At 36.8% G+C, this 24,428-nt stretch overlaps 1 protein-coding gene across 8 annotated transcripts in view; it reads left to right on the top strand.

The window, feature by feature from the left end:
* Positions 1–24,428, top strand: part of SLC4A10 (solute carrier family 4 member 10) — a 343,489-nt gene that overhangs the window by 112,741 nt on the left and 206,320 nt on the right. For all 8 annotated transcript variants that reach the window (XM_061436804.1, XM_061436824.1, XM_061436845.1 and 5 more), the window contains exon 2: positions 15,199–15,280. In XM_061436804.1, coding sequence (XP_061292788.1) covers positions 15,199–15,280 — 82 coding nt within the window. The remainder of the gene's footprint in view (positions 1–15,198; positions 15,281–24,428) is intronic.

Below are 24,428 nucleotides of genomic sequence, written 5' to 3'. Positions count from 1 at the left end.
AGGTATACACATGTTCCCCATCCCTCTTCCCTCCTCCCTCCCCATACCATCCCTCTGGGTCGTCCTAGTGCACCAGCCCCAAGCATCCAGTATAGTGCATCGAACCTGGACTGGCGACTCGTTTCATATATGATATTATACATATTTCCATGCAATTCTCCCAAATCATCCTACCCTCTCCCTCTACCACAGAGTCCAAAAGACTGTTCTATACATCTGTGTCTCTTTTGCTGTCTTGTATACAGGGTTATTGTTACCATCTTTCTAAATTCCATATATATGCGTTAGTATACTGTATTGGTGTTTTTCTTTCTGGCTTCCTTCACTCTGTATAATAGGCTCCAGTTAAACTTGTAGAAAACATGTTTGAACATTTTTGAAGTGAAATGAGCTCTCAGGTCATGTTTATAAAATACATGTGTCTGTATATTCCTGCTGCTGCTGCTGCTGCTAAGTCGCTTCAGTCGTGTCTGACTCTGTGTGACCCCATAGACGGCAGCCCATCAGGCTCCACCGTCCCTGGGCTTCTCCAGGCAAGAACACTGGAGTGGGTTGCCATTCTAATTCTTAAATCAATACTGGAAAATGTTTCATTAATATTAACCAAGATATTAATCCATAGGTTGAGAGAGACCCTGTAAACTAAATTAAAAGGCAATTTCTGTGTAGAGCCTCATGGCTAGAAATATATACAGATATTAATTCTTTGCAAGTGTTTAATGCTTATATTTGATTAGTTACTCTTTTTATTTCCTTTTGCACATCCAGAAGTTTATTCTATCCCTTATTTTTAATTTATTTCATAAATTAAGCATTCTTGAGTTATTTATGCTACTAACAGTTCTTTAATGATTCAGTCTCCTCCCTACCATTTTTTCCTCTAATCTTCATTTAACAGTATTTTTTGTTAATCATAACATTTTTTGAATTGTATGTCGTTGTTACAGATTGTTTGTATACAAAACAATTGTTTGTATATTTGTAAAAATACAGATGTGATTACTTATTAGGTGGTATGTGTTTTTTATTCAAATATAGTTGCTTTACAATGTCACATTAGTTTTGGATGTACAGAATAGTGATTCAATATTGTTATAGATTATACTGCTTTTAAACTTATTACAAAATAATGGCTACATTGTCCTGTGCTGTATATATCTTTGTTGCTTATCTATTTTATTTTATGAATTTTCCTTGAATTTTCTTTCTTTTTTAAAATTTATTTATTTTAATTAGAGGCTAATTACTTTACAATATTGTATTGGTTTTGCCATACATCAACATGAATCCGCCATGGGTGTACATGTGTTCCCAATCCTGAACCCCTCTCCCACCTCCCTCCCCCTACCAACCGTCTGGGTGCTTATCTATTTTATATATAGTTCAGTTCAGTTCAGTTCAGTCGCTCAGTCGTGTTCGACTCTTTGCGACTCCATGAACCACAGCAGGCCAGGCCTCCCTGTCCATCACCAACTCCCGGAGTCTACCCAAACCCATGTCCATTGAGTTGGTGATGCCATCCAACCATCTCATCCTCTATCTTCCCCTTCTCCTCCTGCCCTCAATCTTCCCCAGCATCAGGGTCTTTTCAAGTGAGTCAGCTCTTCACATCAGGTGGGCAAAGTATTGGAGTTTCAGCTTCAACATCAGTCCTTCCAACTCAGGCCTGATCTCCTTTAGGATGGACTGGTTGGATCTCCTTGCAGTCCAAGGGACTCTCAAGAGTCTTGTCCAACACCACAGTTCGAAAGCATCAATTCTTCTGCACTCAGCTTCCTTTATAGTCCAACTATCACATCCATACATGTGACCACTGGAAAAACCATAGCCTTGGCTAGACAGACTTTTGTTGGCAAAGTAATGTCTCTGCTTTTTAATATTCTGTCTAGGCTGGTCGTAACTTTCCTTCCAAGGAGTAAGCGTCTTTTAATTTCATGGCTGCAATCACCCTCTGCAGTGATTTTGGAGCCCCGAAAAATAAAGTCAGCCACTGTTTCCACTGTTTCCCCATCTATTTGCCATGAAGTGATGGGACCAGATGCCATGATCTTAGGTTTTTTAATGTAGAGCTTTAAGCCAACTTTTTCACTCTCCTCTTTCACTTTCATCAAGAGGCTCTTTAGTTCTTCTTCACTTTCTGCCGTAAGGGTGGTGTCATCTGCATATCTGACGTTACTGATATTTCTCCCAGCAATCTTGATTCCAGCTTGTGCTTCTTCCAGCCCAGCGTTTCTCATGATGTACTCTGCATATAAGTTAAATAAGTAGGGTGACAATATACAGCCTTGATGTACTCCTTTTCCTATTTGGAACCAGTCTGTTGTTCCATGTCCAGTTCTAACTGTTGCTTCCTGACCTGCATACAGATTTCTCAAGAGGCAGATCAGATGGTCTGATAGTCCCATCTCTTGAAGAATTTTCCACAGTTTATTGTGATCCACACAGTAGTTTGTATCTTATTAATTCCATATCCCTATCTTGCCTCTCCTCCTTCCTTCTCCCAATGGTAACTACTAGTTTGTTTTCTATCTGTGTGTCTGTTTCTGTTTTGTTCTATATATTCATTTCTTTATTTTCTAAATTCCACATATAAGTGAAATGTAGTATTTGTATTTCTCTGATTTATTTCACTAAGTATAATATACTCTAGGCCCATGCACGGTGTTACAATTGGCAGAATTTCATTTTTTTAATGGCTGAATAATATTTCATTGTATATACATACCCCCATGTTCTTTATCCATTCATCTGTTGATGGACACTTGGGTTGCTTCTGTATCTTGGCTAGTGTAAATAATGCTGGTAAAGCAAACTTGAGAGAAAAGAATAAAACTGGAAATGTGCATCTGGACTTCAGACTATGCCACAAAACTTCAGAAATAAAAACAGCATGGTACTAACACAAAAACAAACACATAGATCAATGGAACAGAATAGAAAGCTCAGAAATAAAGCCATTGACTGTGATCAATTATTAATAGACTATGACGAAGGAGGCAAAAAACAATTGGAGAAAAGACAATCTCTTCAATAAGAAATGCTGGGAAACCTGGACAGCTTCATGTAAAAGAATGAGATTTAAAAAAAAATAAAATAAAAAAAATAAAAGAATGAGATTAGAACATTTCCACACACCATATAGAAAAACAAACTTAAAATAGATACGATCCAAATCTAAGATTTGAAACCATAAAACTCCTAGAAGAGAACATAGGCAGAACACTCTATAACACAAATGGTAGCGATATTTTTTTTTGGATCTGTCTCCAAAGACAAGAGAAATAAAAGCAAAAAATAAACAAATATACCTAGTTGAAAATTAGACAGTGTTTTTGACAGATATTTTTTAGTTAAAGTTCTGTATGTAGGTGGCCATTTTGATTATATGTTCATCTCTACAAAACTTGATGTCATAGTATTTAATCATTAAAATAAATGTGACATGTGAATCAGAGTCATAGCAAGAAAGAGATTGTCACTCAAAAAGTGTGAGAAAAATATTTAATGAAAGGACTAATTTGGATGAAACATGTACACTGCTGCTGCTTCTGCGCTAAGTCGCTTCAGTCATGTCGGACTCTGTGCAACCCCATAGACAGCAGCCCACCAGGCTCTGCCGTCCCTGGGAGTCTCCAGGCAAGAACACTGGAGTGGGTTGCCATTTCCTTCTCCATTGCGTGAAAGTGAAAAGTGAAAGTGAAGTCGCTCAGTCGTGTCCGACTTTTAGCGACCCCATGGACTGTAGCCCACCAGGCTCCTCCATCCATGGGATTTTCTAGGCAAGAGTACTGGAGTGGCTTGCTTAATAGATAATTATTAAAGACCTACTCTATAGCACAGGGAACTCTACTCAGTTCTCTGTAATGACCTGTATGGGAAAAGCACTGGTCTTGGCAAACACCCTCTTCCAACAACACAAGAGTAGACTCTACACATGGACATCACCAGATGGTCGACACCGAAATCAGATTGATTATATTTTTGCAGCCAAAGATGGAGAAGCTCTATACAGTCAGCAAAAACAAGACCAGGAGCTGACTGTGGCTCAGATCATGAACTGCTTGTTGCCGAATTCTGACTGAAATTGAAGAAAGTGGAAAAATCACTAGACCATTCAGGTATGACGTAAATCAAATCCCTTATGACTGTATGAGTGGAAGTGAGAAATAGATTTAGGGACTAGATCTGGTAGAGTGCCTGATGAACTATGGATGGAGGTTTGTGACATTGTACAGGAGACAGGAATCAAGACCATCCCCAAGAAAAAGAAATGCAAAAAAGCAAAATGGCTGTCTGAGGAGGTCTTACAAAGAGCTGTGAAAAGAAGACAAGCAAAAAGCAAAGGAGAAAAGGAAAGATATACCCATCTGAATGCAAAGTTCCAAAGAACAGCAAGGAGAGATAGAAAAGTCTTCCTCAGCGATCAATGCAAAGAAATAGAGGAAAACAATAGAATGGGAAAGAGTGGAGATCTCTTCAAGAAAATTAGAGATACCAAGGGAACATTTCATGCAAAGATGGGTTCAATAAAGGACAGAAATGGTATGGACCTAACAGAAGCAGAATATTAAGAAGAGGTGGCAAGAATATACAGAAGAACTGTACAAAAAAGATCTTCATGACCCAGATAACCATGATGGTGTACTCACTCACCTAGAGCCAGACATCCTGGAATGTGCAGTCAAGTGGGCCTCACTATGAACAAAGCTAGTGGAGGTGATGGAATTCCAGTTGAGCTATTTCAAATCCTAAAAGATGATGCTGTGAAAGTGCTGCACTCAATATGCCAGCAAACTTGGAAAACTCAGCAGTGGCCACAGGACTGGAAAAGGTCAATTTTCATTCCAATCCCAAAGAAAGGCAATGCCAAAGAATGCTCGAACTACCACACAATTGCACTCATCTCACACGCTAGTAAAGTGATGCTTAAAATTCTCTAAGCCAGGCTTCAGTAATACGTGAATCATGAACTTCCAGATGTTCAAGCTGGATTTAGAAAAGGCAGAGGAACCAGAGATCAAATTACCAACATTCATTGGATTATCGAAAAAGCAAGAGAGTTCCAGAAAATCATCTGTTTCTGCTTTATTGACTATACCAAAGCCTTTGACTGTGTGGATCACAATAAACTGTGGAAAATTCTTCAAGAGATGTGAATACCAGACCACCTGACCTGCTTCTAGAGAAACCTGTGTACAGCTGAGGAAGCAACAGTTAGAACTGGATATGGAACAACAGAATGGTTCCAAATAGGAAAAGGAGTACGTCAAGGCTGTATATTGTCACCCTACTTATTTAACTTATATGCAGAGTACATCATGAGAAACACTGGGCTGGAAGAAGCACAAGCTGGAATCAAGATTGCTGGGAGAAATATCAATAACCTCAGATATGTAGACGACACCACCCTTACAGCAGAAAGTGAAGAGGAACTAAAAAGCCTCTTGATGAAAGTGAAAGAGGAGAGTGAAAAAGTTGGCTTAAAGCTCTACATTAAAAAACCTAAGATCATGGCATCTGGTCCCATCACTTCATGGCAAATAGTTGGGGAAACAGTGGAAACAGTGGCTGACTTTATTTTTCGGGGCTCCAAAATCACTGCAGATGGTGATTGCAGCCATGAAATTAAAAGATGCTTACTCCTTGGAAGGAAAATTATGACCAGCCTAGACAGAATATTAAAAAGCAGAGACATTACTTTATCAACAAAGGTCCATCTAGTCAGACCTATGGTTTTTCCAGTGGTCATGTATGGATATGAGAGTTGGACTATAAAGAAAGCTGAATGTGGAAGAATTGATGCTTTTGAACTGTGCTGTTGGAGAAGATTCTTTTTTGTGTGTGTGTGTGTACTTTCAGATGTTTGACTTACTTTCTTTTTTTTTTATTTTATTTTATTTTTAAACTTTACATAATTGTATTAGTTTTGCCAAATATCAAAATGAATCCGCCACAGTTATACATGTGTTCCCCATCCCGAACCCTCCTCCCTCCTCCCTCCCCATACCATCCCTCTGGGTCGTCCCAGTGCACTAGCCCCAAACATCCAGTATCGTGCATCGAACCTGGACTGGCATCTCGTTTCATACATGATATTTTATATGTTTCAATGCCATTCTCCCAAATCTTCCCACCCTCTCCCTCTCCCACAGAGTCCATAAGACTGTTCTATACATCAGTGTCTCTTTTGCTGTCTCGTACACAGGGTTATTGTTACCAGCTTTCTAAATTCCATATATATGTGTTATTATACTGTATTGGTGTTTTTCCTTCTGGCTTACTTCACTCTGTATAATAGGCTCCAGTTTCATCCACCTCATTAGAACTGATACAAATGTTTTCTTTTTAATGGCTGAGTAATACTCCATTGTGTATATGTACCATCGCTTTCTTATCCATTCATCTGCTGATGGACATCTAGGTTGCTTCCATGTCCTGGCTATTACAAACAGTGCTGCGATGAACATTGGGGTACACGTGTCTCTTTCCCTTCTGGTTTCCTCGGTGTGTATGCCCAGCAGTGGGATTGCTGGATCATAAGGCAGTTCTATTTCCAGTTTTTTAAGGAATCTCCACACTGTTCTCCATAGTGGCTATACTAGTTTGCATTCCCACAAATAGTGTAAGAGGGTTCCCTTTTCTCCACACCCTCTCCAGCATTTAGTATTTGTAGACTTTTGGATCGCAGCCATTCTGACTGGTGTGAAATGGTACCTCATAGTGGTTTTGATTTGCATTTCTCTGATAATGAATGATGTTGAGCATCTTTTCATGTGCTTGTTAGCCCTCTGTATGTCTTCTTTGGAGAAATGTCTATTTAGTTCTTTGGCCCATTTGTTGATTGGGTCATTTATTTTTCTGGAGTTGAGCTGTAGGTGTTGCTTGTATATTTTTGAGATTAGTTGTTTGTCAGTTGCTTCATTTGCTATTGTTTTCTCCCATTCTGAAGGCTGTCTTTTCACCTTGCTAATAGTTTCCTTTGATGTGCAGAAGCTTTTAAGGTTAATTAGGTCCCATTTGTTTATTTTTGCTTTTATTTCCAATATTCTGGGAGGTGGGTCATAGAGGATCCTGCTGTGATGTATGTCAGAGAGTGTTTTGCCTATGTTCTCCTCTAGGAGTTTTATAGTTTCTGGTCTTACGTTGAGATCTTTAATCCATTTAGAGTTTATTTTTGTGTATGGTGTTAGAAAGTGTCCTAGTTTCATTCTTTTACTAGTGTTTGACCAGATTTCCCAGCACCACTTGTTAAAGAGATTGTCTTTAATCCATTGTATATTCTTGCCTCCTTTGTCAAAGATAAGGTGTCCATATGTGTGTGGATTTATCTCTGGGCTTTCTATTTTGTTCCATTGATCTATATTTCTGTCTTTGTGCCAGTACCACACTGTCTTGATGACTGTGGCTTTGTAGTAGAGCCTGAAGTCAGGTGGGTTGATTCCTCCAGTTCCATTCTTCTTTCTCAAGATCGCTTTGGCTATTGGAGGTTTTTTGTATTTCCATACAAATTGTGAAATTATTTGTTCTAGCTCTGTGAAGAATACCGTTGGTAGCTTGATAGGGATTGCATTGAATCTATAAATTGCTTTGGGTAGTATACTCATTTTCACTATATTGATTCTTCCAATCCATGAACATGGTATATTTCTCCATCTATTAGTGTCCTCTTTGATTTCTTTCACCAGTGTTTTATAGTTTTCTATATATAGGTCTTTAGTTTCTTTTGGTAGATATATTCCTAAGTATTTTATTCTTTCCGTTGCAATGGTAAATGGAATTGTTTCCTTAATTTCTCTTTCTGTTTTCTCATTATTAGTGTATAGGAATGCAAGGGATTTCTGTGTGTTGACTTTATATCCTGCAACTTTACTATAGTCATTGATTAGTTCTAGTAATTTTCTAGTGGAGTCTTTAGGGTTTTCTGTGTAGAGGATCATGTCATCTGCAAACAGTGAGAGTTTTACTTCTTCTTTTCCAATTTGGATTCCTTTTATTTCTTTTTTGGCTCTGATTGCTGTGGCCAAAACTTCCAAAACTATGTTGAATAGTAATGGTGAAAGTGGGCACCCTTGTCTTGTTCCTGACTTTAGGGGAAATGCTTTCAATTTTTCACCATTGAGGATAATGTTTGCTGTGGGTTTGTCATATATAGCTTTTATTATGTTGAGGTATGTTCCTTCTATTCCTGCTTTCTGGAGAGTTTTTATCATAAATGGATGTTGAATTTTGTCAAAGGCTTTCTCTGCATCTATTGAGATAATCATATGGTTTTTATTTTTCAGTTTGTTAACGTGGTGTATAACATTGATTGATTTGCAGATATTGAAGAATCCTTGCATCCCTGGGATAAAGCCCACTTGGTCATGGTGTATGATCTTTTTAATGTGTTGTTGGATTCTGATTGCTAGAATTTTGTTAAGGATTTTTGCATCTATGTTCATCATTGATATTGACCTGTAGTTTTCTTTTTTTGTGGGATCTTTGTCAGGTTTTGGTATTAGGGTGATGGTGGCCTCATAGAATGAGTTTGGAAGTTTACCTTCCTTTGCAATTTTCTGGAAGAGTTTGAGCAGGATAGGTGTTAGCTCTTCTCTAAATTTTTGGTAGAATTCAGCTGTGAAGCCGTCTGGACCTGGGCTTTTGTTTGCTGGAAGATTTTTTATTACAGTTTCAATTTCCATGCTTGTGATGGGTCTGTTAAGATTTTCTATTTCTTCCTGGTCGAGTTTTGGAAAGTTGTACTTTTCTAAGAATTTGTCCATTTCTTCCACGTTGTCCATTTTATTGGCATATAATTGTTGATAGTAGTCTCTTATGATCCTTTGTATTTCTGTGTTGTCTGTTGTGATCTCTCCATTTTCGTTTCTAATTTTATTGATTTGATTTTTCTCCCTTTGTTTCTTGATGAGTCTGGCTAATGGTTTGTCAATTTTATTTATCCTTTCAAAGAACCAGCTTTTGGTTTTGTTGATTTTTGCTATGGAGAAGATTCTTGAGAGTCCCTTGGACTGCAAAGAGATCCAACCAGTCCATCCTAAGGTAGACCAGTCCTGGGTGTTCATTGGAAGGACTGATGTTGAAGCTGAAACTCCAGTCCTTTGGCCACCTGATGCAAAGAGTTGACTCATCGGAAAAGACCCTTATGCTGGGAAAGATTTAGGGCGGGAGGAGAAGAGAACGACAGAGGATGAGATGGTTGGATGGCATCACTGACTCGATGGACATGGGTTTGGGTGGACTTCGGAAGTTGGTGATGGACAGGGAGGCCTGGTGTGCTGCGGTTCATGGGGTCGCAAAGAGTCAGACATGACTGGGTGACTGAACTGAACTGATATAGGAAAAGAATCTAAAAAGACTGCATATATGTATAACTGATTCACTTTGCTGTATGCCCAAAACTAATACAGCATTGTAAACCAACTATACGCCAGTAAATTTTTTAAAAAAGTGTAGGCAGGATAAAGGGTAATCCTTAATCAAATTCTAGAAATGTGTACCATCTGGAAACTGTTACTACTTCTAGGCCTAAAGGAGCAAGGAAGTAGTTAATGCAAACCAGTGAGATCTATAGCTGTATAAGTCACATGACAAGAGCTTTGTTCTTTGATAATGGATCACAGTCATTGCCAAACTATGGTCCAACAGGGACTATGTTTCTCTGGTCCCAGTCTATAGTGCTCTGTCATTATAGGAAGCTAAAAGTCAAGGGATCCTAGTAATGCAGTCTGTAAAGAAACAGAGCATGGTGAATAAGAGTGGAAAGTGGATCTGTAAGGATTAGTGGAGAATATATAGGACACCATAATATCCTAATATCTGATATTTTTTTAAAAGGTAGAAAAAGTGATTACTTTTTAAAAAATATGGTAAACAGTTATAAGGAAGAAAAAGTTCCGAATTGAAAATGAACTGCTCTAGGTGAGTGATCACACCATCATGATTATCTGGGTCATGAATATCTTTTTTGTACAGTTCCTCTGTGTATTCTTGCCACTTCTTAATATCTTCGGCTTCTGTTAGGTCCATACCATTTCTGTCCTTTATTGTGCCCATCTTTGCATGAAATATTCCCTTGATATCTCTAATTTTCTTGAAGAGATCTCTAGTATTTCCCATTCTATTGTTTCCCTCTATTTCTTTCCATTGATCACTGAGGAAGGCTTTCTTATCTCTCCTTGCTAGTCTCTGGAACTGTGCATTCAAATGGGTATATCTTTCCTTTTCTCCTTTGCCTTTCACTTCTCTCTTTTCATAGCTATTTGTAAGGCCTCACCAGACAACCATTTTGGTTTTTGCATTTCTTTTTCTTGGGGGTGGTCTTAATCTCTGCCTCCTGTACAATGTCATGAACCTCTGTCCATAGTTCTTCAGGCACTTTGTCCATCAGATCTAATCTGTTGAATCTCTTTGTCACTTCCACTGTATAATCATAAGGGATTTGATTTAGGTCACACCTGGATGGTCTAGTGGTTTTCCCTACTTTCTTCAGTTTAAGTCTGAATTTGGTAATAAGGAGTTCATGATCTGATCCACATCCTGGAATGCGAAGTCAAGTGGGCCTTAGAAAGCATCACTACGAACAAAGCTAGTGGAGGTGATGGAATTCCAGTTGAGCTATTTCAAATTCAAAAAGATGATGCTATGAAAGTGCTGCCCTCAATATACCAGTAAATTTGGAAAACTCAGCAGTGGCCACAGGACTGGAAAATGTCAGTTTTCATTCCAATCCCAAAGAAAGGCAATGCAAAAGAATGCTCAAACTACTGCACAATGCACTCATATCACACACTAGCAAAGTAATGCTCAGAATTTTCCAAGCCAGGCTTCAACAGTACATGAACTGTGAACTTCCAAATGTTCAAGATGGATTTAGAAAAGGCAGAGAAACCAGAGATCAAATTGCCAACATCCGTTGAAACATCAAAAAAGCAAGAGAGTTCCAGAAAAACATCTACTGCTGTTTTATTGACTATGCCAAAGCCTTTCACTGTGTGGATCACAATTAACTATGGAAAATTCTTCAAGAGATGGGAATACCAGACCACCTGACTTGCCTCCTGAGAAATCTGTATGCAGGTCAGGAAGCAACAGTTAGAACTGGGCATGGAACAACAGACTGTTTCCAAATAGGGAGAGGAGTACAGCAAGGCTGTATATTGTCACTCTGTTTATTTAACTTATATGCAGAGTACATCATGAGAAACGCTGGGCTGGAGGAAGCACAAGCTAGAATCAAGATTGCCAGGAGAAATATCAAGAACCCCAGGTATGCAGATGATGCCACCCTTATGGCAGAAAGCTAACAAGAACTAAAGAGCCTCTTGATGAAAGTGAAAGTGGAGAGTGAATATGTTGGCTTAAAGCCCAACATTCAGAAAACTAAGATCATGGCATCTGGTCCCATCACTTCATGGCAAATAGATGGGGAAACAATGAAAACAGTGAGAGACTATTTTGGGGGGGTTCCAAAATCACTGCAGATGGTGACTGCAGCCATGAAATTAAAAGACACTTGCTCCTTGGAAGAAAAGTTATGGCCTACCTAGTTAGCATATTAAAAAGCAGAGACATTACTTTGCCAAAAAAGTAATAATCAAAGCTATTACTGTCTAGTCAAGCTATGGTTTTTCCAGTAGTCATGTATGAAAGTGAGAGTTGGACTATAAAGAGAGCTGACCGCTGAAGAATTGATGCTTTTGAACTTTGCTGTTGGAGAAGACTCTAGAGAGTCTCTTGGATTGCAAGGAGATCCAACCAGTCTACCCTAAAGGAAATCAGTCCTGAATATTCATTGGAAGGACTGATTCTGAAGCTGAAATTCCAATATTTTGGCCACCTGATAGGAAGAACTGACTCATTTGAAAAGATCCTGATGCTGGGAAAGATTGAAGGCAGAAGGAGAAGGGGACGACAGGGGATGAAAAAAAAAAAAAAGAAAGAAAATGAACTGCTTCCTCCTCTATTAATCCATTTCAAATGAGATGAGAATTATCAAAAGGACATGAAAAAGTTTCAATTTTCCTACCCAGAGGATTGCTGTTGGATTTTAGCTTGTAAAACCAGAAAAGTTTATTCCACTGATGACTGTGTTCAAGAGCCATGGTAAATCAGAAAAAGGTGTTTTTTGCATACTCTTAAAGCTGATGATATTTATAAACAATTCTAGAAGAAATTTCTGTGTGAATGAGTTAGTCTGTCCCAGGGTCATAGTCTATACCAATGCTTTTCAAATTTCAGGTCACAAGCCATTTTTCAGTCCTTACATAAATGTAATGGGTAGTGACTAGGACTTCTGAATGAAGTAGTATACCCTTGAACAGAAAATATCAGAGTGCATCGTTTGTAGTAAGAATCAATGCTAGTTTGTGAAACTTTTGATTACATGTATATGAATATGTGACTGTGTTGGGATATGTATTTTTCAGTATGGGCCATGTTCCCCCGGCCAATTAAAACTCTGTTTTCTGGACTCAACCATCTTAAAAGTGTTTACCCAACAGTATAGAAAAGGTGAACTGTATTGAAAGGCAACACATAATATATTTATGTGTTGTCTCTCTAACGTAGTGCTAAAATTTGCTCCTCGATGAGTAAATATTAATACATATGGAAATTAGGGCACACACACACACATATATATATATATATATCTGATTTTCACCAATTCTAAAGATAATGACAGTTCAAGATGAAGTAAAAATTTTACTTATTGCTCTATATGGGATTAGCACATAGACTGGACCCAGGGCCATATGTTGCTCTGCATTTCCCTATATCACACCTCATGTTTACCTGCTCCTGGTCATATGGGGGAAGGGGACTACTCTGCTAAAAGTGTTGAATAATATCAAAGCAATCTTTTGAGCTATAGCCAAAGTTGAGGAATTTCAGTATATGTATTAGCATTAATCTATATCTTCGGAATTTTTAGCTGCAAATATGGAACAACTAGGGAGTATAAACCAATACAATATTGTAAAGTAATTAGCCTGTAATTAAAATAAATAAATTTAAATTAAAAAAATAAAGAAGATAATGTGAAACTACAAAATGAGTCACTTACATTGAGCTATATTCATATTCTAGCTTCTAGTTCTTTCTCTTTTAAAGAAAAATTAAAATTAGGTCACTTCTGTTTGTAACCTGCATAGTATTTAATCAATCAGCTATTTCCTATTTAGATTCTACTTCTACTTCTGATGCAGAATTTTATTTTATCTCAGTATCTTAACATTAGCTATTCAAGAGAATTAAATTTTGTATACAGAGAGTATACATGCTTTATATAAATAAGGGGAAAAAACATTTTGTATAAGTTGAGAATTGCTTCAGATCTTTGAAATCAAAATCAAATATTTATGTATGGGGAAAAACATCTTCATATATTCTATATAAAGCTTTCCATTTGGCAGTTGTTTTCAGAGACTGCCATTTTGAGTTATAGTGGAACAGTGCTCTTTCTGACCTTTGAACAAGGATGCATGACTTAGCTTTTGGCATTCTTCCTAACAATACCCCAGAGGGCAGAGTTGTATTCCAATGTGACATATATTTGAAAATGTCTTGCACAGAGGATAAATTTCATTTGTAAATGTATCAAGAGCAGATTCAAAATAGGCTGAAGCTTGCATTTATTTGGTTCAGGAAAATGATATGTCTCGTCTTTGGCTATTGCTGTTATTGCTTAAACCAACAGATTTTCTTAAACCTTGCCAAACAGAAGAGCAATGGGTTCTGAAATCTATCTTCATTTTAATTTTTTCTCTCATTATATTGTAAGTTTCTTTAATTCTAATTTCAAAGACTTTACCCTGCCTTGTGTCAGCACAAGTTGTCAGAAAGACAACAGGGTATAAAGCATGTCCTTCTGCTACATATTTTTCTGCGTTTGAAGCATATGAGAGCTGATCTTTTTAGATTGAAATATGTCTATAATTTGGGTTTCCCTGGTGGTTCAGATGGTAAAGAATCTGTGTGCAATGCAGGAGACCTGGGTTCAGTCCCTGGGTCAGGAAGATCCCCTGGAGAAGAGAATGGCAACCCACCAGTATTCTTGCCTGGAGAATCCTATGGACAGAGGAGCCTGGTGGGCTATAGTCCAAGGGGTCGCAGAGTCAGACATGACTGAGTGACTAACACTTTCACTTTTCCCATGTTTATAATCCTACAGCTGAAAGTACTGATTTGCTGAACATGGAGGACAAATCTTTATTAAGATTATGATCAGGAGTTAAAAGACTTTCAAAGAAGAAACAAAAATATTTTACTTTTCTAATAGTTATAAACTGGAATAAGCTTAGACATAGATCTTGAAACATTCATTCAAATTTATTCTACCTTTCATTTCTCCTTTTGTGCCCAGTGTTCACTTTTAAGGCAGTTTTTACATAGATGTTCACCATCAGATACAAGTTGTAAATAATCTGTATTTCTCTTCATTCAGTATTTTGTCCATTCCTACATGGTCAAACTGCAATATACTCACACCTCCCCCATTATTTTACTGAATACCTAATCACTGAGTCTACTGTTTTGAGTATGTGTATAGTGTTCAAAATACAGAGCCTATGTCCAGTTCTTCTAAATAGGTAAAAAAATTTAGAGAAACTGAATGAAGGTTTAATGAATATGATTGTAATTTACAGTTTAGTTTGAATAAAATGCATTATACTGAAGCAAAGTCACTAGAGTTGTACTTCATTTAGTAATTGCTACTAATTGCTTTCAAGAGGTTAGTTCTCCTCAACCATGTTTATAACTGCAATGGAATTATTTGTCCCTACCATAGCACTAGTGGTGCTAATATTAATGATTTTCACATTGCTTTTGTACAGTTCAAAGTGTCATCTTGTTAGCAAGAATTCTTTATCAGAGATAAAAATGGATGTTACTAAATTGACAGGATAACTCTTTGTTTTCTGTTTTTCATCTCACTAACAAATGATGCCAACTAGAATGTTTGACTGCCCTCAATTTCATGGAAAATCAAGTGACATTCCTTCTCTGAAAGTGTGGTCAAATTAATCTTAGTCTTTTCTTTTGTAAACTAACACTTGATAATCAAACAGAATAGTCATGTGCAAGTAGGTTTATGTTACTAAATTAGACCTCTAAATTATCAGGTCACATTAAAATTTATTTTCTGAAATTAAGAGACTATATAGTACTATCATTTAGTCTTCTTTCTCTCTCTTCCAGAGAAATGATGAAGAAGCAGTTGTGGATAGAGGTGGAACTCGTTCTATTCTCAAAACACACTTTGAGAAAGAAGATTTAGAAGGTAAGACTTTTGGGGGGAAGGGGATACCTATTGGTATTTCAAAGAGATGTGAGGTTTTAGTAATGTGGAGAACTGCAAAAGTTGGAATCAGAGTAGTGGTGGTGGTGGGACCTGGATATGACTGTTTTGGTGTAGTCTGGAGAGCCAGGAGGCAGTCCTGCAAACAATGAGAGCCTTAATTCATTCAACAGACCTTTACTGAACCTCTCCTGTATTCCTATACTGTATTGTGTGCCAGTCTTTCAGTAACCCTTGCTTCAAGGAGTTAAAATTAATTGGGAAATGAAAAGAAAAAAATTTATGACAGACTAGCATCTTGGGTGGGGGCTATGTGACAGAGGAGGACAGGAGAGGCATCTCACTCAGTCTGTGTTGTCAGAGTAGACTGTCACTGGGAGTTAAGGACAATTGGTGTTCTAGTTTTATTGCGATATCTGTGAGAGAGGGCTCAAGGCATCATTTGTGTGACTAGATAATTCAGCAGGGAGATTCTGAACTAGAATATCCTGGGTTTAAATATCAGCTCTGTCCCTTACATGGTACAGAACCTTTAGCTAGTTAACTAGTTAGCTTCTGTGTGGCTCCTCTAGTGGCTCAGATGGTAAAGCATCTACCTGCAATGCAGGAAACCCGAGTTCAATCCCTGAATCAGGAAGAGCCCCTGGAGAAGGAAAGGGCAACCCACTCCAGGACCTAGCCTGGAAAATTTAATGGAGGGAGGAGCCTGGCAAAGAGTCGGAAATGACTGAGAGACTTCACTTTCACTTTCTCAGTTTTTTTCTCTGTTGTTAAAATAAAGATAACAATGGAATGTGTTTCCTAAAGTTCTTGTGAGAAATAAGGGGAAAATACTTAGAATAGTACCTAGTGCAGGAGTTACATAAGTGTTGGCAATTTTTCATTTCAGTTCAGTCGCTCAGTCATGTCTGACTGTTTGAGACCCCAGGGACTGCAGCACTCCAGGCTTCCCTGTCCATCACCAACTCCCAGAGCTTACTCAAACTCATATCCATTGAGTTGGTGATGCCATCCAGCCATCTCATCCTCTGTCGTCCCCTTCTCCTCCTGCCTTCAATCTTTCCCAGCATCAGGGTCTTTTCCATTGAGTCAGTTCTTTGCATCAGGTGGCCAAAGTATCGGAGTTTCAGATTCAACATCAGTCCTTCCAGTGAATATTCAGGGTTGATTTCCTTTAGTATGGACTGGTTGTATCTCCTTGCCATCTAAGGGACTCTCAAGAGTCTTTTCCAACACCACAGTTCAAAAGCATCAATTCTTCGGCGCTCAGCTTTCTTTATAGTCCAACTCTCACATCCATACATGACTACTGGAAAAACTATAGCCTTGACTAGACCGACCTTTGTTGGCAAAGTAATGTCTCTGCTTTTTAATATTCTGTCTAGGTTGGTCATAGATTTTCTTCCAAGGAGCAAACGTCTTTTAATTTCATGGTTGCAATCACCATCTGCAGTGATTTTGGAGCCCCCCCAAATAGTCTGTCATTGTTTCTACTGTTTCCCACCTATTTGCCATGAAGTGATGGGACCAGATGCCATGATCTTAGTTTTCTGAATGTTGAGTTTTAAGCCAACTTTTCCACTCTCCTCTTTCATTTTCATCAAGAGGCTCTTTAGTTCTTCTTCACTTTCTACCATAAGGGTGGTGTCATCTGCATATCTGAACTTATTGATATTTCTCCCAGCAGTCTTGATTCTAGCTTGTGCTTCATCCAGCCCAATGTTTCTCATGATGTACTCTGCATAGAAGTTAAATAAGCAGGGTGACAATATACAGCCTTGATGTACTCCTTTCCTGATTTGGAACCAGTCTGTTGTTCCATGTCTAGTTCTAACTGTTGCTTCCTGACCTGCATACAGATTTCTCAAGAGGCAGGTCAGGTGGTCCTGTATTCCCATCTCTTTCAGAATTCTCCACAGTTTATTGTGATCCACACAGTCAAAGGCTTTGGCATAGTCAATAAAACAGAAATAGATGTTTTTCTGGAACTCTTTCGCTTTTTCGATGATCCAGCGGATGTTGGCAATTTGATCTGTGGTTCCTCTGCCTTTTCTAAATCCAGCTTGAATATCTGGAAGTTCACGGTTCACGTACTTTGAAGCCTCGCTTGGAGAATTTTGAGCATTACTTTGCTAGCGTGTGAGATGAGTGCAGTTGTGTGGTTGTTTAAGCATTCTTTGGCAATTATTATTATACCACAATTAATGTGTGCACACCATTAGTTGATATTTTTTATATTAAGAAAATTTAATGAGAAAATTAGGGAAGAAAATAGGTTACTATGGTGCAATTTCTACAGACTTTCAAATGCAGACTTTCAAATCTTGGAATTAATAGCACTCAAAATTCCTTGGCCTTCCGTTTATCAAGCAGCTGGGTGTTTAGCAAACAGAGGGCTAGACGGAAAATCAAGAGACCTGTATTTTAGCTTTGACCTTGTAGTAAAGTGTATAGTTTTAGGCTGAGCCAATGAAGGGGGTGAAACAGACAATGATTATTACTAGTGGGATACAAGGTATATAGTATTTTTCATTTCTTTGTTGAAAAGTGATACCCAAATTATCTGAAGTAAAATGAATTGGAGATAGCTCCTAATAATCTACTGCAGTCTAAAGTGTTTATTCCCCTTAAGAATTGTAATGTAGCCACTTAAATTACAATTAAATTAATTATTCTTGTGTCTTACCTTTAGCTACAACAATTAAGTAAGAGGAGAGGTAATATACTATCTAGAGACAACTTTCAAACTATACCTACTCTATGCCTGACACTTTGCTTGATTCACAGAAAACCCCCGAGGTCTAGAAAATTTATACTTACTGGGTGGGCTCAGTAATTTGCGTGCTATCCATGTTTATTATATAAACTAAAATAAGCAGAAACTTGAAAAATCTAACCTAGTAATGAGTAATATAAAGGTAATTTTTCTTTAGATTTGAAATGCTATTGCTTTTTTCTCAGCAGTGTATTTACTGTCCTACTTAAGTTGTACCATGACTTAAACTATGCTTATGTTCACTAACTCACACAAGAAAACCTAACAAAACAAGAATTTAGTGTACGAATATACTCTATTCCAGGGAAAAATCATCTTGGGTTTAAAGATTATGATTGATAATCCACACACAGATAAATGCAAGTTAACAGTTAGTAATTTATAAATGGGGCTTCCTTGGTAGCCCTGACAGTAAAGTGTCTGCCTGCAATGTGGGAGACCTGGGTTCGATCCCTGGGTCGGGAAGGATCCCCTGGAGAAGGAAATTTATAAATAGCTAATGTAAAATGGTAAATGGTCCCTTTGAATGGAAAATACATAATGCTAAAATAAGGTCATTTTATAAGGTCATTTTAATTATTGTGTTAACATATATTACATACATTTCCTTTTACTGGAAATGATTAGGAAATGCACATAACAGTGCACAGTGCTTTAAAAGAGATTTCTGATTGAAAAAACACAATTGGATAAATCATATTTGTTTCATTTGCTGATGTCTATAGTGGGAATTTTAATCCCAGAAGTGAATAATTGTGACCGAGTCACTGGTGATTGAAAATAACATCACAGAATGCAAGCATAATATTATATTATAGAATTTTAAAAAATGAGGAAAACCTTATTTATGTTGGTTTTATAAGTATTTGTTTTGCTCCCAGATCATAGATAAATATTCCAGCATTTGAGGATGCTGTAGAGGATTCTGTTGTGATGCATGCAAAGAATAAACAAATCTGTTAGTGATTCCCAAGTTGATTACCCTGCATCAGAAAGTAGTGCAGGGGCAATGAAGTAGCCATCATGGTTCAGAAAAAATCAACTGGTCGCATTATATATTATAACATGGGCAAGGTGAGAGCCCCAGACAGAAAGGTGGCATTTCTGAGGGTAATGGAGGTAGTGTGGTAGTTTCTCCTTTTGTGTAGTTAAAGGAAAAGACAGGAGCACCACTTTTTAAGAGCTTCTTTAGTAACATGGATAAAATATACCAATAGATACTTATTTGATATGAAATAGAAGTTCTTTGTGGTAAAAAAGCATAACATAAAATTTATCATCATAACCAATTCTAAGTGTACAGTTCAGTGTTGTTAAACCTATTCACAATGTTGTATAAGCCATCTCCAGAGCTTTTTCATCCTCAAAACTGAAATTCTGTAAAGCAACGACTCCCCATTTCCTTCTCCCCTGGCAACCACCATTCTACCTTCTCTTTCTATGAATTTGGCTACCCTGTACACGTCATGAAAGTGAAATCATGCAGTATTTGTCTTTTTTGACTGATTTATTTCACTTAGCATAATGTCTTGAAGGTTTATCCATGTTGTAGCATGTGTTAGACTTACTTTCCTTATGAAGACTGAGTAATATCCATTGTACGTATATACTACATTCTATTTATCCATTCATCTATTTATGGACATAATTGCTTTCATCTCTTTGCTGTTGTGAGTAGTGCTGTTATAAGCATGAATATGCAGATATTTCTTTGGGACCCTGCTTTCAATTCTTTTGAGTATATACCCCTACATGGACTTGCTGGATCCTAGGGTCAATCCTAAAGGAATATCCATTGGAAAAATATCCATTGGAATATCCTGAATATCCATTAGAAAAACTCTGATACTTTGGCTACCTGATGCAAAGAGCTGAATTATTGGAAAAGATCTTGATGCTGTGAAAGACTGAAGGCAAAAGGAGAAGTGGGTGGCAGAGAATGAGATGGTTAGATAGTATCACCAACTCAATGGACATGAATCTGAGCGAACTCTGGAGATAGTGGAGGACAGAGAAGCCTGGTGTACTGTGGTCCATAGGGTTGCAAAGAGTCATATACAATTTAGAGACTGAACAACAACAACAAGGGTCATTCTGTTTTTAATTTGTAGAGTAATTGTCATATTGTTTTTCATAGTTTATGCACAATTTTACATTCCCACCAAACTGTACAAGGGTTCCATTTTTTTTAACCTCCTCACTAATACTTGCAGTTTTCCAAGTTTTCTTGATAGTAGCCATCCTAATGGATGTGAGGTGATTTCTCATTGTGGTTTTCATTTGCATTTTCCTAATAATTAGTGGTATGAAACATTTTCTCACATGCTTGTTGGACGTTTGTGTGTCATCTTTGGAGAAGTGTCCATTCAAGTCTTTTGTGCATTATTTGTATTTTTAATGTTGTTGTTGATACATGATTTGTAAATATTTTCTCCTGTCCAGTAGATTGCCCCTTAGCTCTGTTGACTGTGTCCTTTGGTACACATAAAATTTTAATGTTTTGATGTAGTCCAATTTGTCTAGTTTTGCTTTTGTTGCCTATGTTTTTGGTGTTATTTTCAAGAAATACTTGCCAAGTCCAATGTCATAAAGCTTTTTCCTATGTTTACTTCTAATTTGTAGTTTTGGGTCTTACCTTTAGGTCTTTGATTCATTTTGAGTTAGTTTCTGTATATGGCATAGAGTGCTTGCCCTTTTATCCTTCATATTCCTTTGTTGCCTAACCTTATACTTGTTACAGCTTGCATCCCTCCTCACAGGTTAAACTTTACCCAAAATCATTGATATATATATATAAATAAATTCTTTAGTGAGTGAGATACAATTTGTTTTCTGTGTTTTTAGCACATATTTCTAAAATAATACCTGCTATTTTCTACATCTTGAAAACATATAGGAGGCAGTAAAACCTTAAGAATATTATTAGAAACTTTGTGTTCAAAACCTTTTAGTTGTTCCATACTAAATTGGGGGCTTCCCAGGTGGCTCAGTGGTAAAGAATCCACCTGCAATGCAGGAGACCTGGGTTTGATCCCTGGGTTGGGAAGATCCCCTGGAGGAGGGCATGGAAACCCACTCCAGTATTCTTGCCTGGAAAATCCCCATGGATAGAGGAGCCTGGTGGGCCACAGTCCACAGGGTTGCAAAGAGTCGTACACGACTGAGCAACTAAGCACACAAATTGGGAACTTCCCAGGTGGCTCAGTGGTAAAGAATCCACCTGCAATGCTGGAGGTGCAGATTAGATCCTGGGTTGGCAAGAGCCCCTGGAGAGGGAAGTGGCAACCCACTTCAGTATTCTTGCCTAAACAGAAATCCCATGGACAGAGAAGCCTGGTGGGCTACAAGTCTGTGGAGCTGCAAAGAGTCAGACCTGACTTCGTGACTAAACAACAGTACCAAATTGGTGCCTTCTCATCTTCTCCACAAAGAATAGAATTTTCATTCTACCCATCCATTAGTGTTGCTTGATCCCTCCTGGCAGAATAATTATCTTCCTCCTTCAGATAACTCTTTCTGAATTTACATCATTTCATATATTATTATTATGTATATATTTCTTATCATTCTTATTTGATTACAAGCTTTTCCAGGAACAAATCTTTGTTTTACCTGTTATTTGCATTATATCATGGTATCTATCCAGCACTTTTTCTTATACTCAATAGATACTAAAAAATGTGTTGCATTGAATCTCATTTATATGTAATTCAATAATATGTCACTAAACATGTAAGAAGTCAAGTTTATGTAATATAATTAGATGCATAGTCAACACTCATCAAATATTTAATTACCTTTCAAACATTTAACATGTAAATACAGGAGGTTCTGATTATGCACTGTACCAAGATAAATAAAACTAGTTACATCTTAATTAGATATTCAGGAATTCATAAATTTTAAACTTTAATGGAAAAGTTAAGCTAATATTTAAATCTTGGCCTACAAATTAAATTAAAAAGACATTTTGTTTATTTTATGTAGCTTTTAGCAGAGAGCAAAATACTTTTAAGTCATGGATTTAATAAATTATTCCTATACCTTGATATTCTTTTGCTCACTTTATTTTAGACAAAAAATTAGGCTTACTAGTTTACTTCTTTTAGTACCATTCAAAATATTGTGGACCCAAAGTCCAGAGAAAATATAAGTAAAATATGTAGTGCAAAGCTGTCATGCAACATAATTTTATCAATGATAATACCTTCCCACTTCCTTCATTTCACCTAATGCATTCCTGTGCTCTTAAGATAACTAAAATGCTTTTCTGACCATAATTATTGTAATGTCAGAAGTATTTTTCACTAAAAAACAGAAGATAGTTGCTGATCCTATGATTTTAATATTTTTCAACGAAAGTAAAAAATAATTTAAAAAAATAGAGAAAAATCCAAAAATTAGGCTTATATATTTTTCTTTCTGATTTTTTTAATCTCTAAAAATTGTCATCGGAAGGCAAAAATGAATTCTGGTAAGAGAAACAAAAGTTGCCTTCAGAGAGATTGAGATGGGCTTAAAAGGATGAATGAGAGTTCTGAGGACAAAGAAGGAAGGATTTATCATATTCTGGGAATGGCAAATATGGTGTGGCTAACACACTGGAATTGTGTACATGCAGGTTAAGGAGTGACTGGAAATGAAGTTTAAATATTTGCATAAGGTAAGTCAAATAATGAAGAATGAATTAATTTTTTAAAGTTACTCAGTGTGGTAAGTGCTATTATCATCTCAATTTTATGGATAAAGAAACCAAAGCCCAAAGGACTGGGCTGCCCAGGCCCTGACTAGCAAGTGTAAGAGCAGGGATTCAGACACTCAAGGATCTGGGCTTTTAAAACCTAGATATAAACATAATGTGGAGACTTGTTTTTTAGGTGACTGAATTGGGGCAACGTGTGTATTAACTGGAAGACTGGGGCATATTTACTCAGTCATAACTATTTTTAAAAAGTTGAGATTATCCAATGAAGCAATAAAGAATTTTATAGTACCTGCATTTCAATAGCTTTCCAAATAATTTTGCAAAAATTTGAAAAATTTAAAACTAGTAAATTCCCATTAGACCGATTCATTTACACAAAAGGAAGAGCTCTATCCCTTTGGAGACAATTTTTAATGTAACCTCATGTTCTCTTATTTTAAATTCTTGTCTCTGCTGTACCACAGAATGAATAATCTTATTGTTTAGTTTTCAAATGTCTTTTATTTGAAAAAGAAAGAATCATTTTTCCTGCTATTTTTGGTTGCTAGCTTTTGTGCAATTTAATATTGTGATACAGGTTCTATGTCACTTGATGGAGAAATTCTAACTGGTATTTGGTCCATTGGTAATAATTAGTGGAGTAAATTAACTACATAGGTCCATTTAAAATTGTACATTCTGCCTGCCACACACTTTAGATATTTGAGGATGGGAATTGGGCAGATAGTCTAAAAGTGAAGATACCAGAAAAAAAAAAATAGCCAGTAGTAAATTTTATTTCCTAATTGACTATCTTGGCTACCTATGTACATTTCACAATGAATTGTTTTATTTTTCTCCTGGGTATCCTAAAAATAAAAACTAAATAAGAGAATGTTTGTTTTTAAACAGTCTAATAATGGAATTACTTTTATTCCTAAAATTAACTCCCAGGTGAGCTATACATCATGTTCCATATTTCTTCATACTAATTGTTCCACATGAATTTTGTGTGTGACCCACATCTTTATTTTGATATATAAATTTATTTGTGATATTTTTTCTATTTGGAGTGGTAGCTTGATAGTTATTTATAGTCTGTTTTTGGAGTATATTGTAAATTTTAAAGATCTATTTTTCTAAATTTGGTCATGGCTTATTAGATCATTTGCAAATAGTCATATCATTTGCAAGTATGTCCTTGCATGAGGATAGTAATAGTAACAAATATTCTAATGTATATATGTGACTAAGAAATCCAGCAAATTTGTGGTTTAATAATTTAGGAGTCCTTGTTGTATTTTTTCCATCCCTAGTTTACAATGTCAGTTTTTAGGCAGCTGATTTTAGAATAAGAGCATATATTCTTAATCTCCCTCATTATTCCTTATAAATCTGTCTCTATTTACTACCTATTCTCTACTTATCAAAGGCACAGTACAGATTTGAAGTATTTGCTATGTAATGTGACCGAAGACATATCCTTTGTGAATAAGGAGAACTGTATATTTGTGTGTGTATATGTAAAATTTTCAGTCATTTGCTATTTTAGTGATATAATAGATGAAAAGAAATCCCTTTACATTACCTTAAATATAATCCTATAAATATTAAAATAGGGTATTTTGCAGCAAAGAATTTATTCCTTTAATCCTTCTATATTTTTCTTC

The sequence above is a fragment of the Bos javanicus genome, chromosome 2, assembly GCF_032452875.1.
Source record: "Bos javanicus breed banteng chromosome 2, ARS-OSU_banteng_1.0, whole genome shotgun sequence".
NCBI classification, from domain to species: domain Eukaryota; kingdom Metazoa; phylum Chordata; class Mammalia; order Artiodactyla; family Bovidae; genus Bos; species Bos javanicus.
The sequence above is the reverse complement of the archived record's forward strand: the minus strand, read 5'-3'. Positions and strand labels throughout refer to the sequence as shown.